The sequence below is a fragment of the Beauveria bassiana genome (assembly GCF_000280675.1).
Source record: "Beauveria bassiana ARSEF 2860 unplaced genomic scaffold BBA_S00002, whole genome shotgun sequence".
NCBI classification, from domain to species: domain Eukaryota; kingdom Fungi; phylum Ascomycota; class Sordariomycetes; order Hypocreales; family Cordycipitaceae; genus Beauveria; species Beauveria bassiana.
In genome coordinates, this window is record NW_007930837.1 from 457,796 (window position 1) to 474,576 (window position 16,781).

General features: G+C 53.3%; 6 protein-coding genes across 6 annotated transcripts; 3 read left to right on the forward strand and 3 right to left on the reverse strand.

The window, feature by feature from the left end:
- Positions 1 to 816: 816 nt before the first annotated feature.
- BBA_00818 (kinesin-like protein) lies at positions 817 to 2,733 on the reverse strand (the record flags this gene model as incomplete). The annotated part of the gene is made up of 2 exons (XM_008595915.1): positions 817 to 2,429; positions 2,484 to 2,733. The coding sequence occupies 2 exons, from the start codon at positions 2,731 to 2,733 to the stop codon at positions 817 to 819; spliced, it is 1,863 nt and encodes a 620-aa protein (XP_008594137.1).
- A 1,019-nt stretch (positions 2,734 to 3,752) lies between these two features.
- BBA_00819 (uncharacterized protein) lies at positions 3,753 to 4,316 on the forward strand (the record flags this gene model as incomplete). Its single annotated transcript, XM_008595916.1, has 1 exon — positions 3,753 to 4,316. The coding sequence occupies one exon, from the start codon at positions 3,753 to 3,755 to the stop codon at positions 4,314 to 4,316; it is 564 nt and encodes a 187-aa protein (XP_008594138.1).
- A 446-nt stretch (positions 4,317 to 4,762) lies between these two features.
- On the forward strand, positions 4,763 to 5,789 carry BBA_00820 (HIT domain-containing protein; the record flags this gene model as incomplete). Its single annotated transcript, XM_008595917.1, has 2 exons — positions 4,763 to 5,709; positions 5,759 to 5,789. 2 exons carry the CDS (start codon positions 4,763 to 4,765, stop codon positions 5,787 to 5,789), a joined length of 978 nt encoding a protein of 325 aa, XP_008594139.1.
- A 171-nt stretch (positions 5,790 to 5,960) lies between these two features.
- On the reverse strand, positions 5,961 to 10,172 carry BBA_00821 (helicase associated domain-containing protein; the record flags this gene model as incomplete). The annotated part of the gene is made up of 2 exons (XM_008595918.1): positions 5,961 to 6,211; positions 6,302 to 10,172. 2 exons carry the CDS (start codon positions 10,170 to 10,172, stop codon positions 5,961 to 5,963), a joined length of 4,122 nt encoding a protein of 1,373 aa, XP_008594140.1.
- Positions 10,173 to 11,291: 1,119 nt separating this feature from the next.
- Positions 11,292 to 13,294, reverse strand: BBA_00822 (importin alpha subunit; the record flags this gene model as incomplete). The annotated part of the gene is made up of 3 exons (XM_008595919.1): positions 11,292 to 12,203; positions 12,270 to 12,779; positions 13,061 to 13,294. The coding sequence occupies 3 exons, from the start codon at positions 13,292 to 13,294 to the stop codon at positions 11,292 to 11,294; spliced, it is 1,656 nt and encodes a 551-aa protein (XP_008594141.1).
- Positions 13,295 to 14,159: 865 nt separating this feature from the next.
- Positions 14,160 to 16,434, forward strand: BBA_00823 (telomere-binding alpha subunit central domain-containing protein; the record flags this gene model as incomplete). Its single annotated transcript, XM_008595920.1, has 5 exons — positions 14,160 to 14,289; positions 14,349 to 14,488; positions 14,543 to 15,524; positions 15,577 to 16,312; positions 16,371 to 16,434. The coding sequence occupies 5 exons, from the start codon at positions 14,160 to 14,162 to the stop codon at positions 16,432 to 16,434; spliced, it is 2,052 nt and encodes a 683-aa protein (XP_008594142.1).
- Positions 16,435 to 16,781: the final 347 nt, after the last annotated feature.

Below are 16,781 nucleotides of genomic sequence, written 5' to 3' on the forward strand. Positions count from 1 at the left end.
CACCGTTTGATAGAGAGTCAGTCTCTCGGTCAGTCGACACATCCTTTGTCGTTGTCCGATGGAGCTCCTATTTCTCTCAAGTTGACAAGTGAAGAAGATATATTTCTTCTTTTTGCCACATACAATGACGCTTTCAAATCTTGATCCAAAAAGAACCTTGATTTGACGTCTTTCACTTCTTCCCCTTTTGGTCATTTTTCCTCCCCAACTCAGCAAGCACGCGGGCTTTCACTACATTCGCTACATTCACCACAAGTAGCCTCATCTTCATCAGCCTCTTTCACTCGAATTTTTGTCTTTTGCTGGCCTTGTCACTCTTTGCGTTTTTCACTTATTCCAATACAGGAACAAGTACACGATTCCACGCCTCTATAACGCTCAGACATTTGGCGGCAATACTCCGCAGTCACTTCTTTCTCGGGTGTTTTGCTTTCCGCCACCCTACTGCTCTTCTTCAAAGCAGGGCTGTAAGAACATGTTTTGTTTATCCTGTTTCTCTCTTTTCTTTTTGTACTTTGGCTCCAACTCCATATGGAGCAGTTTCTTGGTTTCGGGGTGCTTTTCTAGCGAGTCACTTGGCCTAGCTGTTCGCGTGATTTTCTGTATAGTTAATGAAGAGCCCTTGAAGTGTTCGCAGGGCTCACGCACCTTTATATAAATAGAGCTTATAATTCAAGTGTTTAAATAATTCCTGTCCAATATACTACGCCGACTAATCATAAGGCGTAAGAAATGAATATTCATATTGCTAAATAAGCCCAAACACCGCGCTGCATTTAAAATTTCCAAGCTTAAAAGTCGCAACACAGTCTTTGCTTATACATTCTCCCTCACGCCAAGTGGCATGCGCACACTCGTCTCATCCTTGAAGCGTGACAGATCGCCACCAATGAGCTTGCGAAGGTTGCTCATATCTTGCAAGTAGCGCTGCATCTCCTCCTGCAAGTCGTGTCCACCATTGACTGTGTTGTCAGAGTCGTACTCGTACTCGTCGTCATCTACGTCGGATTGGTCTTCGTGAATACTGTGCGCAGCATTCTCCTTGTCATCATGGCCAAACTCTTCCTTGACCTGCACAGGGGGAATGGGGTTCTTGATGCTTTCAATGGCAAGCTTGAGATGCAACTTCAGGGCCTCATTCTCAGTCTGCAACTGCTTGATCTTGTTCTCAGCCACCATGGTGCGCTCCTCCATGAGACGCTGCATTGTCGAGACGCGTTGCTGGTACTCGTCGAGGCGCTCTTCGGCGTCTTTGGCATTCTTTTCGCGCTGTCGCGACGAGTCGGTCACAGACATTTGCAGCATACGGATTTCTTCGGCCATGGCGGATATTTGGGCGTCGCGTTCGGCAGTGGACATTTGGTCCTGGTTGACAACGGCACGGGTACGGATACGCTTGGCCTGGTCGGCATATCGCAGCGTCGAGAGGGTCTCGTCGTAATCGGAAGGCGCGATGCACGCAATCATGGCAGTTTTACTGTTACCTCCGAGGGAATCCTTGAGCAACCAAGTGAGAATGGAGTCACGGTAAGGGACCACCTCTTTGCGCTTGGCGCCGGGGCGTAGCGTCTTGGGATCGGCGAGGGCGGCAATGACGCGGCCGAGAGTGGTGAGCGACTTGTTGATGTTGGAGCCTTCGCGCAGACGAGCTCCTGTAGCCTCGGTAGACTTGGCGCGCTCACTGCCAGCCAGGTCAACGAGGCGAATGCGTGAGCTACGCTCCGTCGTCTCGTCCGTCTCCATGTCGTGATGAATTTGGCGCAACATAATGGTAAAGACCGCGTGACTTCTGCTACTGGTATCGTTCATCTTGGTGCTCGCCGTAGTTCTCGAGGCGTCGCCATTTTTCATGTGACGAAGAATCTCGTCGATGCTGCGAACGGGCACTTCAGTGAGATCCTTGACGTAGGGGCCCTCGGTCGGGGATTCGCGAATCTTGAGATAGTTGGGCGGATGATGTGTGTTGACAGGAACGAGCAGGTCACGGACATGTTCGTTGTAGACCTCGAAATAGGAGACGCGCACATTGTAGGCAATATTTGTATCTTCGTTTTGGGCCGCTTCGATGCGCTCAAACAAGTCTTCGCATGTGCGAGGGATCAGGCCTGGCTGATCGGGCGTGCCCATCATGGTATAACTCTTGCCAGAGCCAGTCTGGCCATAGGCAAATATGCATGTATGGTAGCCTTCAAAGTTGTGGTCGAGAAACTCTTCGCCGAGGGCATTGTAAACGTCTTCTTGGTGGGCGTAGTGGCTGTCATTTGTATCGTGGCTCCAAAAAGAAGAGTCAAATGTAAACTTTTTGTCCTCGACGACTTTGCGTGACTTGGATTTGGGGCCGGGCTCGTCGTCTTGGTCTGGAGCAAGCAGCGTGGTTTGCTGAGTAACGGGGTCCATTTGGACCAAGCATCGTGTGTTGCGTTGGAGCTCTGAATATGGTCAGATGGGGAGGACAAGGCGTGATGAAGAGCAAATGCACATACCTCTATTGAGAAAGGCTCTCACGCGAACGACGACTCTGACATTGCCGCCTCCATCCATCCTTGCGAGCATGGGCAGTGTACCATCGCGGGATCGCAGGGAAGGTGTTGAGGCGGTCGAGCGAACAAGGTGAGGCTCGGGGGTGTTGGGAGAAGAGTTGGGCAATAAACGAGCATCCACAGCCATGGCAATGAGAGTGTCGATAACTTGGTCGATGCTATCACGGCGTCGTTGACAGAGAATGTTCCACATTCGCAAGATTGGGGCATTGCCACATTTGTTTACTAGTGGGTGATGCTGTTGCCGGGGTAAACAGATGAAGGACCAGGGGTTGAAGTTTATTTGGCGTGCTTGGGCCAAGGTAATATTGGGCCATGGCTCTACTCTACTTGCTCGATACGGTCATTATGGAGCGAATAAAATGGTTTAAAAAATATCAAGAAATTGAATCGTATCATCTTACTGACTTTAGATTTTTTTTGCATGATTTCCACGCCTTGTAATCTGCCAAAGTGCAACCTTTCAGCAGTCTCATATGTAGGTACCTAGGTACCTGACTGACACTGGACAGGCCTGCGTGCCACCACATTCCCTGCAATCCCCAGTTACTGCGTGTGGCTGAAGCGCTGTGAGCCTGTGGCTCAGCTCAACAAGCCCCAGACTACTCCGTATTACCTCCACCCCTCCGTACTCCGTAACAAACGGTGAATAAAAATATCAGTTCATCAACTGCGAACTTCAAGCTAACCCATATCGGGCTGCGTGGCTCGCACCGTCGTCCCCTCTCAGACACAGCCAATCACAGAGAAGTGTCTGCCAGCCTCTCACCTCTCATTGGCTCGCTAATTCGTCGCGTCTTATCCCCGCCCCGTCAAAGCATGTATTTATGTACCTTTGTAACTTTGCTTCTCTCTCTCCAACCACCGCCACCAGCTTTCTCTAAATTGCCAGTCGCGTCGCGCGCGCTCCTCTGAAAACATCACTCTTCATCGCAATCTGTTTGCGCGTTCATCTCCTATCGTCGCTTTTTGCACTTGCGATTCATCCATTTTTTTCTCCTATTTTCGCCGCGTCTCAATCGCCCAGCTTTGAGCTCCGCGACCGTTGCCTTTTGCTCCATCGCGTCTCCGTTGGCCGTTTTCTTGTTCTGCGCGCAAAGCTATCAGCCATCACCATCACGCCTCTTTTCAGGCCCACCAGCACCCGTCGTCTTGCCCATTCCTCCTTGACTTCATTCATTTACTTCACACGCCAGACAAGTATTTTACATCATGGCAAGGACTGTCGAAGAGTCCAAAGTTTCCGCCGCCAGCGAAGCGCCCGTCAAACGCGGTCGCGGTCGTCCCCCCAAGGGCAGCGGTGTTGTCAAGAAGCAGCCTTATGTGCCGTCGGGTAAGCCTCGAGGTCGGCCGCCCACCGGCAGAACCAAGCCCGCCTATGTTCCTACAGGCAAGCCCCGTGGCCGTCCCAAGGGCTCTGGCAAGGCTGCCTCGGCCACCACTCCCAAGAAGGCCGCTGCTGGCACTGGTCGGGGTCGCGGAAGACCCCCGTCCGCTGCCACAACTACCACTGATGGAAGCGCCAAACGCGGCCGTCGTCCGCGTGCCTCCAATGCCGTTGGTCTGCAGACACCCACTACCTCCCAGCGTGGCAAGGGTCGCGGCCGCAAGAGCAACGCTGATGCCGCCGAGGAGCAGCTGGCCCAGGAGGATCAGGAGGCCAATGCCGATACTGTCGATGAGGACGCCGAAGATGCCGAGGACTTTGAGACTGGTGAGGACGCCGAGGGTGTTGAGGATGCTGAGGATGCCGAAGATGCAGAGAGAGATGACTGAAGCTCCGTGTAATGCTTTCGCGGAAGGATACGTTTTGTGTACTATTGAATTCATACCAAATAATTTTTCTTAAAAAGAGAAGCGTGCAACACTCGGAGATTCTTGGTCGGATTAGGTTAGGAATTTAGCAGGAACATGAAGTTTGCAAAATGATTCATGAGTACGTTTTGGTTCTGTAAAAACAAACGAGACGGCACACTTTGACACACAGTTTCGTCTTCTTATTCACATCTCTTGTGAAATTTATAGCGAGTACACAAACGATAGTTTACAAACGATAGTTCGTGTATCGCTTGCGCCGTTGGATTGGAGCGTGGCTAGTTGCCGGATCGGGCAGCCTGTTCTAGTAAAGTGGCGACTTGCGTGAACTTTGGACTCTTCAGCCTTGCTCAAGCAGGATCCAGTCCCAATCTCCCTCCCAGCACAGAAACCCAAAAAATAACATCATGGGCGATCCAGAGCCGAGTGCCGAAGAAGCCCTCACTAAAGAGGAGATTCAAAGCGGCCCCGAGGCGGTTCCCGCTGGGGAAAAGCGTAAAAACCCATGTACGCCTTTGTCCTTTGATACCCAGATCATCTCTCGCGCCCTATGGCTAACGCAAAAGAACCAAAAACCCCCTTTTTCAGTCGCCGCGCTCATGGCACCCAAGAAAAAAGCTCCAGCGCGCCCTTTACCCGGCGGCGGCCACTTGTTCAAGGACCGCATGGGCCTAGGCGCCTATCTCGCGGAACCCTCAGCCTTTCCCGCGTCAGTCGTCGTCGCCCACGACGCCGACTTTGTCGTCATCCGCGACAAGTTCCCCAAAGCCACAGTCCACACGCTCATCCTGCCGCGGTCCTCCGCCATTAACCTGCTGCACCCGTTTGACGCTCTCGCCGACCCGACGCTGCTGGCGGACGTCCGCGTGCAAGTTGCGCGCACGCGCGCGCTGGTAGCGGCGGAGCTGCAACGGCAGCTCGGACGGTTCAGCAGGGCCGAGGCGGCGCGGCAAGCCGTGCTCGACGGGGAAGAAGCAGCGGTCCAGGGCCAAGGTGGTGGTGGTGGTGGTGGTGGTGGAGAGATGATGCTGCCGCCGGGGAGGGACTGGGCGGCCGAGGTCATTTGCGGCGTGCATGCGGTGCCGAGTATGAGCCACGTGCACGTGCACGTGTTGTCAAGGGACATGCACTCGCACAAGATGAAGCACAGGAAGCATTACAATTCGTTTGTGACGCCGTTTTTGGTGGATATTGACGACTTTCCGCTGGCAGAGGACGATCCGAGGAGGGATACGAGGCGCGAGGGCTATCTGAACTGGGACCTGCGGTGCTGGCGGTGCGAGCGCAACTTTGGGAACAAGTTTGCGCAGCTAAAAGATCATCTAGAGCAAGAGTTTGACGAGTGGAAGCGAGAGTAAGTAATAGAAGTATCACTAAAACGACGTACGAGAAGACGTGGATAGAGATGCGGGCCTCGGCTTTCATACAGCATGAGCGAGGTGTAGATGGTGAAAAAAAGTCTACTCCAGAATATAATGATTTCATTCCACCATTCTTGTCTATGATATATCCATCTCATGTGTCAGCTCTATGCATGCGTACTCGAGAGCTTCAAGTCTTCCCCGGTGTCATCAAACGTTTTTTTCCCAAACCATGCAATTCCATCTACGCATCCAACCCGTTTAGCTCAATCAGCTTCGTCACCAACTTAATAACCTCGTTACCACGCAAGTCCAAGCCCGGCTTTTCCACCTTTTCCGCAATCAAGTCATCCACCATGCCGCGCAACCGCGCGACCAAGACGCCGATGCGCGCCCACCCCCGCAGCCTCAGCCAGCCATCCACCAACAGGCCGCGGCCCAGCGTGTCAAGCTCAATGGGGCCCGAAAACATGAGCAACGTATACACGTTGAATGCTAATTTGTGTCTCTGGTTAGCTGTTTTTGCTCTCGCAAGGTTTTTTTTTTTTTTTGGAGGGGGGGGGCAGTGTGATGGCATCAACTTACGAGAGAGATCCCGGATAAACACCTTGGATGTGGCAATGATGGAAAAGTACGCCATGTACGCCGCGTGCCCGGAAAAGCCCTGACTGTCAAAGATTGTGCTGCTCGGGTGCACAAACACCCGCCCGTTCTCCTGGTTAAAGTACTTGATGGACCGCGCCTCCGGATCCAGCTCCACCGCGCCCGACATGGAGCTTGCAAACTTCTTGTCCGGGTACTGGATCCTCGCAATCTGTGGCGTAAACGCCGACGCGACGAGCGCCCGCAGCAGCTGCGAGTTCTTCTTCCGGCCGCTTCCCGCATCGCCCGCCGCGGCCGCACCGACGGCATCCTCCTCCGCAGCCGCCGCTTCCCTTGGCGACACGAGACCCATCTCCGCGAGCGCCGTGTAGTACTGCGACTTGGTGTTGGAAATGTCCGACAGGGTCAGGTGCGAGAGGAAATTGTCGTCGCAAAACGCGCGGACCTGCTTCATCGGGAGTCGGTCGCGCATCAGGCCCTTCCACTCCGTGTACGCGGCCAAGTCGGTCAGCAGGTCGCCATCGCCGGCAAAGAAGCGCATGCGGGCGTCCTTGGCCGCATCGCGCTTGTCCTGCGGCGATATGAACGGGCTTCTAGTGCTGAGAATCGCCGCAATCGTCACGCAGTCGTCCAGGCAGCCAAAGATAGCACCAAACACCATGAGCTTGCCGCAGCGTAGGTCCGCCGGCAGCATGGCCAGCTGCTGGCCCATGGCCGTCAGCTCGTCGCCATCCAGCGCGCCCATGCGGCGGAGCAGCTTCATTGCCCCTTCAATGGCCAGTGCCTCTGGCGGCGTCGGCGATCTGCCCAGAAAACGCGCGACGTCGCGCATACCCATGGCGCGCACCGACAGGCACAGCTGCTCGAGCGGCACGCGGCGAATCTCAGGCTCGGGCCGCTCAGCCATTTGGTTCTCGAGATTCTGCGTGTAGAGCTTGTAGCACTTGCCTTCCTGTACACGACCAGCACGACCGCGACGCTGCTTGCAGGCCGCGCGTGAGGCCCACGTCTCTTCGAGTTTACGCATATTGTTGCCGGGGTCAAAGCTGGTTTCCTTGACCTTTCCGCTATCAATGACGGCGACAATGTCATCGATGGTAATGGATGTTTCGGCCACGTTGGTGGCCACGACAACCTTGCGCTTGCCGTGAGGTGCGCTCGCAAACACGCGCTTCTGCTCTCTGGTTTCCAGAGAGGCATGTAGTGGGAGCACATGCAGCGAGGTGATTGCTTGTAGCGCTCTGCAAGCCTGGCCAATTTCACCCACTCCCGGGAGAAAGATGAGTATTCCGCCTGGCTGCTTGTCATAGGTTAGCTCATAATCAATGGCTTTGACGGTCTCGACAATGAGGTTGTAATTGATGCGGTGACCGAGCTTCTGGATAATCTTGCCCATGAGCTCATCGCCAATGAACTCGCCGTCTGGCGTCTCTGCGTTATATCCCGTCATGCGGATAACATCGTCCAGGAAATAATTGTCGACAGGATATGTCCTGCCTTCGATTTCGACAGCGCCAACTTTCAGGCCTTCAGACGCAAAGTAGTTTATAAACGAAGCGGCATCCAGCGTAGCAGACATCAGTATCAGCTTCAGGGCGTCCTTTTTCATGCGCATCACTTCGCGAATCAAGTTGAGCAAAAAGTCTGTATCTAGACTTCGCTCGTGAACCTCGTCAACAATGACATGGCTAACATCGGCAAGTGAGGCAACCACATCGTCAACACGACCACCAGACGTTTGCAAGCGGCGAAGTAAGATACCTGTCGTCATAAATGTGATTCTTGTATCCTTGGATTGACGCGCTTCACCGCGAATCGCATAACCGACCTCTTGTCCCACACGGCCGCATCGTTCTTCTGCAACACGGTCGGCGAGACCGAGTGCCGAGATACGGCGCGGCTGTGTGACGAGCATGTTGGCACAGTCTCCCAGGCCCTTTTCGTACAAATCATCGAGGATAAACTGAACCGATTGCGTTGATTTCCCTGAACCCGTCTCGCCGCTAATGATGGTGACGTGGTTGTCCATGACTGTCTTGACGATTCTTTCGCGCATCTGCCAAGCCGGCAATTTCTGTCTCTTGCCGAGCATCTCCTTGTACGCTGAGCTTTCTTGGCGCTTGAACCAGGCTTCCTTGCTGCGCGCATCAGGGTTCCATTTGATGGCTCTTGGCATTGTCCGTTGTCTCCTTTTAGATTTGACTGCGTCACCTGGCTTTTGCTCGGCGGCGGCAGATGAGACTGCTGAGATGTCGACCAGCTGTCCCGGATGTTCAATGATATCGTTTATGTTTTGTTGAATCCAGTCCAGTACCAAATACACCTTCATCGGCTCTTCTCGCAGTGACGAATCCATGTATTCCAGAGCTTTGCGAATGATGCTCAATTTGATGTATGAAGGCAAGTTGGCAACGATGCCGAGGATCAGTGTATTCGGATAGTCTGAACCTCGTCGAACTTGTAGCGAGGCTTCAACCTGGTGAGGCGGATTCTTGACTGATTCAAGCTGTATCTTGACAGTGTCGGCGCCATCTCTTGAGAACAAGTTTCCGTACATTGATTCTAAGCTCTCCATCTCCTCGCGCCACTGTTCCTCTGGCGACCCCATATCCAGAAAGTCGAGCGACTCTTGTTCGCCCTCGGCCCCGTTCTTGGGCCCCGAGAACAACAGGTTCTGAAGTGCCTCTGCCGTCTTGCTCTCATCGCCGCCAACCTGGTCGTACACCCTCGCGCACAGTTCGAGCGAGTATCCGTTCTGCGAGAGACGTTGGATGGTACCATCCCTCTTGAGATCGTTTGTGCCGATTGTCACACCGGCGGCATATTTCTCAGGCAACGCCCACCGTGGCAAATCATCCTCGGGCACGTGGATGAGGAGCCACTCCAGCGTCTCTTCTCGGTCCTTGCAGTACTCGACAGCTTCAGCGACGTGTGTCTTGCGGAAGCCAATCTTGCAAAGCTCGGCCACGACACCGTCCTTTATAGCCTGTGACATCTGCACCGCATACGGGTTCCACGAGACACCACCGCGCAAGAGGGTTTCCAGTTGCGATCGCGTCTGCCGGCCCATTTCCACGTTGGGCGCATTCGTCCAACCCTTCATGATGTTCGACCCCCTATCACCACCGCCGTTACTACTGCCACCACCGCCTCGACCGCCCCCCGCATTGCTTAGGAGCACTAGACCAGCAGCACCAGGCATCTCCTTGGCCTTGGCCTTGAGCGCATCGGCCTCTTTGCGCTTCTTCTCCGCCGCCGCTTTCGCCTCCTGCCTCTCATGAAAGGTCTTGAAAGGGTCCGCGTCATAGATCCAGCCCTTGCCATCCCTGACGTCCTGCGCCTTGAGCGCCTGAAAGTCCTTCCAAAGCGCCTTGTGGTCTGGCGGCAGCACCGTGTGCTTGTTCTGCATGCTACAGACGCGGAAGAGCGCGTACGTCGCCGCTGCGTGCTTGGCCTCGATTGCCGTGTCCCGCATGATGAGGTGCTTGTGCGTCGGCGGGATCTTGAATGGCTCCAGCCGCGTCGTCAGCTGAGTCTTGGGGTCCTTGGCGCTCAGCGTCACAAACACGGAGAAACCATCGGGCGTTTTGCGCGTGTCGTAGTCGGGGCGATCCCACTTCTGCTTTTGACAGTACTCGCTCAGCAGATTCACCGGCAGCTTGCCCGTCCACGAGGAACCGCCGATGAGCTGCTTCACAGTGGGCTTGGGAGGGCCGACGGGACCGAGCTCGGGAGGCACTGCCGCCTCCGACTTGGCGCCCTTTTTGCCCTTTCCCCCATCTTTTACTGTAGCAGCCGGAGGAACAGCAGGTTTGGCTGGCTCCGTGAGCTTGGCTTTACCCTTTTTCACCATGGTGGGCGACTTTATGTCACACCGAGTGGAAGCTGTCTCGTCTGCGGACAAAATTTTCGGTGAGGCTTCAGGCTGCCATTAGTTCGCAGATGGGGCAGGATCGCGCGCTCAGTAATGAAAAAGAAGTGTGCTGGGCCTATATAAGCGAACTATATGCGGACGAGGCCTCAGGCGATGTCTTGAAAAGGCTTGTGGCGAATTGACTGCTGTCCGCACTGCAACACATGTATCCGTCCGGCGGCGACATCTAACAGTCACGCCCCACATGCACACCAACACCAAACTCTCTTCAGTCGTCCACAGAGAAGTGTAGCATGGTGTGAATTCATACAGATTGTCTGCTTTGATATTTTTGAAACTGATTTGATCCAAGTCAAGAGTTTTTACCCAATTGGCCGTGTACCCCGGACGTTGATCGCCGAATTACTTCATGCACTACAGCAGCAACTACAATTCGCATCACGAGACAGGGGGTGGCTTGGGGGAATTGGTTCTTTATTTCGCTACAACTAGAAGCGAGAATCCCTGGAGCGAGAATGAGCCACTTGGCAACAAAGTCTCCGGCTGATTCCGTTCTTCGCGGTGCAGGCTGCACTAGCATTGACTGCCCGAGTTGTATCGCTCCATCAATAGGCGAAGCTCACCATCAACAACTGCCGCCCCAGTAAATGTACTGGCGCTGTGCATAGACACTGAGCGGTCTATATGGAGCCTCTTCATTTTCCATCTGTTAAGGCTTGCGCTGAAGCCAAGGCTTGATGTCGCTCATCAAATCATCTCGAGGCTGGAGCTTTCAAGCTACCATAGGGCCTTTTATACTCTTCTTCCTTCCGTGCGAATGCATTAAACTGATTAAAAAAAGGACTAGTGCTATGTTGATGTTGGGGAATGTAGGGTCAACGAGTAACGAGGGGTATGTAGTGTTATGTCCAGGGAATAGCTTTTGCTCGCAAGCAGGAGCAGGCACGCACTGATGGGCATGGCCGTGTTGTGTTTGTTGTCGTCATGAGGAGTTGTAGTGGTGTGTCGGGAGACTGGATTGACATGTTGGTATATCATCCAGCGAGTTCATTCGCATTTCGCAGCGCGGCATAATTCATCGTCTCTACTGCAGACGCTTTACATGTCCATCGAGTCACCGCCGTTGGCAAAGTTGAAGCCACCAGCCTGGCCGGAGCCATTGGTACCGAAACCGAACTGACCGTTGGGGCCAGCAGGCTGGGCCATGCCCTCATCAGCGTTCTCCTCCTCGTCAGAAAAGTACTTTTCGATGATGTTGTAGGCCTTCATGTAAATTTCCTCGTTGGCGTTGTTTTGACAGTCGTGGATCTTTTCCATGCCACCACACTCCTCAATAAAGAGGGCGTACTTGTTGAGGTTCTCAACGCCTTCGCCAGCAGCCTGCTTGTCGAGGTCACCGATCTTGAGAATATTCTCAAGACCGTCAAGGGCAACCTGGATGATCTTGTTGTCAGGGCAGATGAGAAGATCACATAGGGGCTTGATGCAACCTTGACCGACAAGGTAGCGAATCTGCTCAGGCTTCTGCAGGCCACCCGATGTAGCGTTGCTGATAGCCCAGCAGGCCTCCTTACGGGTCTTGAGATCACCATTCTGTAGAAGGTGGATCAGAGGAGGGATGATGTTGGCATCGATCACAGCCTGGATCTGAGCTGAATTGCCGGCAGTGATGTTAGAAATGGTCCAGCAGGCCTCTTTACGGATGCCGTCCTTAGTGGAGCTGAGGAGAGACAGCAGGCAGGGAAGAGCACCACAGTTGATGATAACCTGAGTTTGCATGTCGTCGCCAGTGACTATGTTGCCAACAGAGCGCAGAGCAGGGGTCTGGACAGAGGTGGAGGCGTGGAGCAGAAGCTCGACAAGTCTGCGAGGAATGCCAGCCTCGATCACGGCCTGGATCTTCTCGTTGGGACCATCGGAAAGATACGAGATGGCCCAGCACGCATCAATAAGGACCTCGTCATCAAGAGAGTACACGAGCTTGGAGAGAACGGGCAGAGCGGGGGCAATCTAAACGGTCTATCAGCATACAAACACAGCCAACAGCGTATTAGCCAGCTTGCAATCTAGACTTACAGTGTTCCAATCCGGCTGGGGAGTCTTGCCACGGCAAAAGTTGCTCAGAGTCCAGGTGGCATTTCGAAGCATGCTTAGCTTGCGGCTGTCGCCAAGTAGGTTGAGTAGAGGCTTGAGAGCACCGCAGCTCAGGACGTAATCACGGCAGTGAGGGCTATCACCAGCAATGTTACCGAGAGCCCAGACGGCTTGCTCACGCACATCAGGTTCTGGACTGGCCAAGAGCTCAACAAAGATGGGCACGGCGCCGGCCTCGATGACGACCTGAGTCTGAGTAGCGGAACCGGAGGCAATGTTGGTCAGAGCCCAGGCAGCTTCGAACTGGACAAGGGTGTGAGGAGATCGGAGGAATTCGACAAAGCGGCTGACGACACCAGTCTTGATCACCTCCTCGATGGGCGGATTGCGTTCCTTTGATAGCAGCTTGCGAAACTTGGTCGTGGCCGCGATCTGCTGCTCCATCTGGTCGGAGAAGACACCCTGGACCATCTGGGGAAGGTCCTCATTGAGCTGCGAGGTTGACAAAAGTTAGCGACATGCTTGAAAATTGATACAGCATAGTGCAATGACAGGCTAACAGCTGTGCCGAAGCTCCTGAAGCTGCCGCAAATTCTTTTTGGCTGTGGTGGTGAGGCTCTGTGGGGTTGACCACAGTGTGATATCCCCCACATCCACAGCCGAATCATGCCAAGCACAGGACTTGCGTGAGTTGCAGACGAAAAACAGCCAACGCAGCGCGTTAGGGAGGCACGTTACTGTGCAAAATGTGTAGATCTCGGGATTGTGCATACCTGAGATTCTGTTGGAGTGGACTCATCGTCACTGTCGGGAGCAGCGCCGAGCGAGGCACCGGGACGGTTCTCGCCAGTAGCAATACCACGACGCTTGGCGAGGTTATCCTCGCGCTTGGCCTTTCGAATTTCAATCTGCTGCTCCTCACGACGGCGACGGAGCTCCTCGGGCTTAAAGGCGCCTTTGGCCTTGAACTGCGTTCGGCGATGTTCGGGGATGTAGCGATCAGTCATGTTGATTGCTTCGAGGTGTGTTTTTGGCGAGGAGGGGTTGAAGGAGGAGACAAGGTGGCGGCGAGCCCACGGTAGAAACACGCCTAGGAGAGGAAAGTGATAAACGAAAAGTCGACTATTCAGCTATATCGACGGAAGAAGGAGGATCTGCGGAAGAGAAGCAGTCCGAAAGAGAAAAGAATAACGGGTGGTGCAAGATGCAAAAAGCAGAAGTGTGACGGCGGGCAGAGTTTGGCAGAGCGGTTCAAATTGCGGTAGAAAGTGGACGTCCAAGGAGGGTCCTTTTTCGGTTGCCAGAGAGAAAGCGGTGCGGGGGGGGTCACTAAAGTGTGACGCTAACCTTTTTCGGCGGTGCACCACCCGCTGAAGCGGTACGTTTTGCTCCCTGTAACCGTCTGTAGCCCCCTGTAGCTCGCTACCAGTTGGCCTCCAACTCGCTAGGTCACAGAGCTTCCACCGCCCTTGGTCTTGCAGGAGGGGCGGCGCCCGTTCTCAAGCGTTTTGAAACCTGAGGCATCAGTCAGCTACAAGTACCGAGGACTTTGTCAGACAGTCAATACAGACGGTCTGACTCGTACTTGCTGCGAGCAGATACATACTCCGGCCCCCCTTTCGCCTGTCACATTTTGATGCCTTCTTTCTGCTCCACCAATCATCAGCTTCTCCAGCTTAGCCTGTCACGTGCTTCCGTGCCGCCCATGCCATTTCCTCGACAGCTAAACGCGTATAGCTTCGCTCAGACGCGACGAACCAGCCAGAATCACCTCTTCACCCATGCTACCAGTGCACGCTGCTGACACACGTCGTTGTTGTCAAGGCTCATTCTTCTTTGACTTATATACAATACACATGTCCTAATCAACAAATGGCCCCCGCAGCCACTTCCTTTACCGCTGCTGACCATGTCCTCGAGGGTCGATGCCCTACGCTAACCTTGGTCAACACGATTGGAGTAGTCGTAGATTTCAGAGCTCCAATTCCAACGAGGCGAGAGGGTACGCCATTTTAACCCTTCACCAGCCTTCTCGCAAGTATTAATCCAGTAAAAATCCAGATTTCAAAGCCCAGATCCGTTTTTACGACGAATCTACCCAGGATGACGACCTCAAGTCATTAACACTGAATCTCTTTGGTAATCCCAAAGACATGCCAGTACCCTCTTGTGGCGATGTTGTCGTCATTCTTGGCGCAAAGGTCGGTCAAATCATGACCCTCGTTCTTGGCCAGCCGCACTGACCGTACTGGCAGGTCCAATCATACCAATCCGAATTTTCTCTGATGACGAATCGGAACACTGACATCTATATATTTGCGGCTTCGGGTATTCCAAAACCTCCGCAAGACGCACAAGATGCCTTGCAACCACTTGTCAAGAAAGCAAGCAAGGTTCTTACAAAGACTGACCTTGCCTTTGTATCAACCTTCTACCATCGACTCGATAAGAGAAGGGTACCAGCAGCCGCTGAATACCACTCCAAGATGGAAATGTCCATGAATATCAAAGAAAAATTCAGCCTCCTCAAAGACGTAGCAAGCGATCGCTTCGTCAACGTCATTGTTGAAGTAGTCAAAAAGCCGTACGACTTGGGGGATAGGTTCACTCTGTGGATATCCGACTACACGGAGCACCCAAATTTCTTCAACTTTGCTATACAAAGCCTCGGATCTCATGCGCCCTCTGACCCATACAATTACGGCGTTTGCTCCAGCACTACAGACGCTGACTGGAGCGGCCCGTACGGCAAGCACAGCATGCAGATTACATGCTGGCAGCCGCACGCAGAGGCAATCAGGGCCAACGACATATCTGTTGGCTCCTGGGTTTCTATTCGGAATCTGCAAATCAAGTTCGGCCGTAACAGCAGCAACCTGGAGGGCTTTCTCCGCGGAGACCAGCTGTATCCAAACAAAATTTATATCTCGGTGCTCGATCCCCACGAAGATGGCGATTCCATGGATTCCCGATTGAAGGAGACAATTCGCCGACGCCGAGACTATAATCTGGAGAAGAAGAAGCAACTCAAGTCATTGAAAGACGCTGCGAATGCTGGTCAGAAACGACGTGCAGCGCTGCAAGATGATTCAAAACCTCGTAAAAAAAACGCGAAAGAAAGACGGGCTGAGAAACGGCAGGCTGCTGGGAATGCTGCAGTGCTTAAACCTAGCTCGAAGAACGGCCAACCCCTCATACCTGAACCGGTTGTTCCCGGAATCAAATTCAACCCTACCAGTCAGTGCTTGTTCTTCTGCCGACTGCACCTCAATTAACAATTATATCGCAGTCAAGTGTGAAAATGAGAAGCAACCACTCAGCACCGTACCAGAGCTGCTAGAACAAATCTACGTTGACACTGTGATCGGCAAGGACGCTGCCAAATTGCCGCTTCCCTTTATCAACGCCAATTACCGTGCGAGTGTCCGCGTCAAGGACTATCTCCCTCACAAACTCGAAGGTTTTGCATATCCAAAACTCAAAGGCAACATAAACGATTGTCTGTCTGACGAAGAACACGAGCCGTCAGACGACGAGGATGCTAACGAAATGGTTCGATTCGTCTCACGCGAAAAGATTGCTGGATGGGAGTGGCGCTTCTATCTGCTCCTAGAGGACGTCCGAGATTCGGAGACGGAACCCAAGGACCATGTCTGGGTCACCGTCGACAACCACGCCGCGCAGTGTCTGTTGAGCATGGATGCATGCGATCTCCGCAACAGCAAGGACACGCTGTCGAAGCTACGTCAGAAGCTGTTTTACCTCTGGGGCGACCTGGAAGAACGCAAGTCGCAGAAGCTGCTGCGCATAGAAAAGGCGGAGAAGCAGGCCCGCGCCCATGCCGCGCCAGCGCACAGCGACGATGAAGAAGTCAGCGCGGCCGTGGAGCCGACTAATATCCCATTCACGTGCTGCATCAAGCAGTACGGTGTTAAACTGCGGGAAGCAGACGAGGGCAAAGCCGACGCGGGCGAAGGCAAGCGCTGGCAGCGCATGTACGGTCTGTTTGGGACGCAAATTTCCCTGTAAGATGTGGTCAAGATAAGAATAGGCGTCATGCACAAACTCTTATCTATAATGCAGAATTACTCATCGAACTTCACAAAATTCCAAGATTCCAAGCATCCCTCTGTCAGATGGTGTATAAAGCTACTATGCAGAAACCACCAGAACATATATGCATGCATGACGGCAACTTCAGTGTAAACACCGTTGCGCGACAAATCAATTCTTCTCATTACACAAAAGACACTCCGCCAGGTGACCAGAGACCTAGAAAAAAACAAAAGAAAAAGACGAGTATACTATAACGAAGCGCGCGCATACAGCCGACACGAACAATAGTAATGAAAAAAAGCCCGCATCCTGAATCACAAATAGAAACGCAAAACATGACAAAGATCCGCAGATACGAGACCACCCCGTTGCCTTTTTTTTTTTTTTGCAAGAGAGGAAAAGTTGAACATATACAACAGAAGAAGAGGGCAAAAGAGA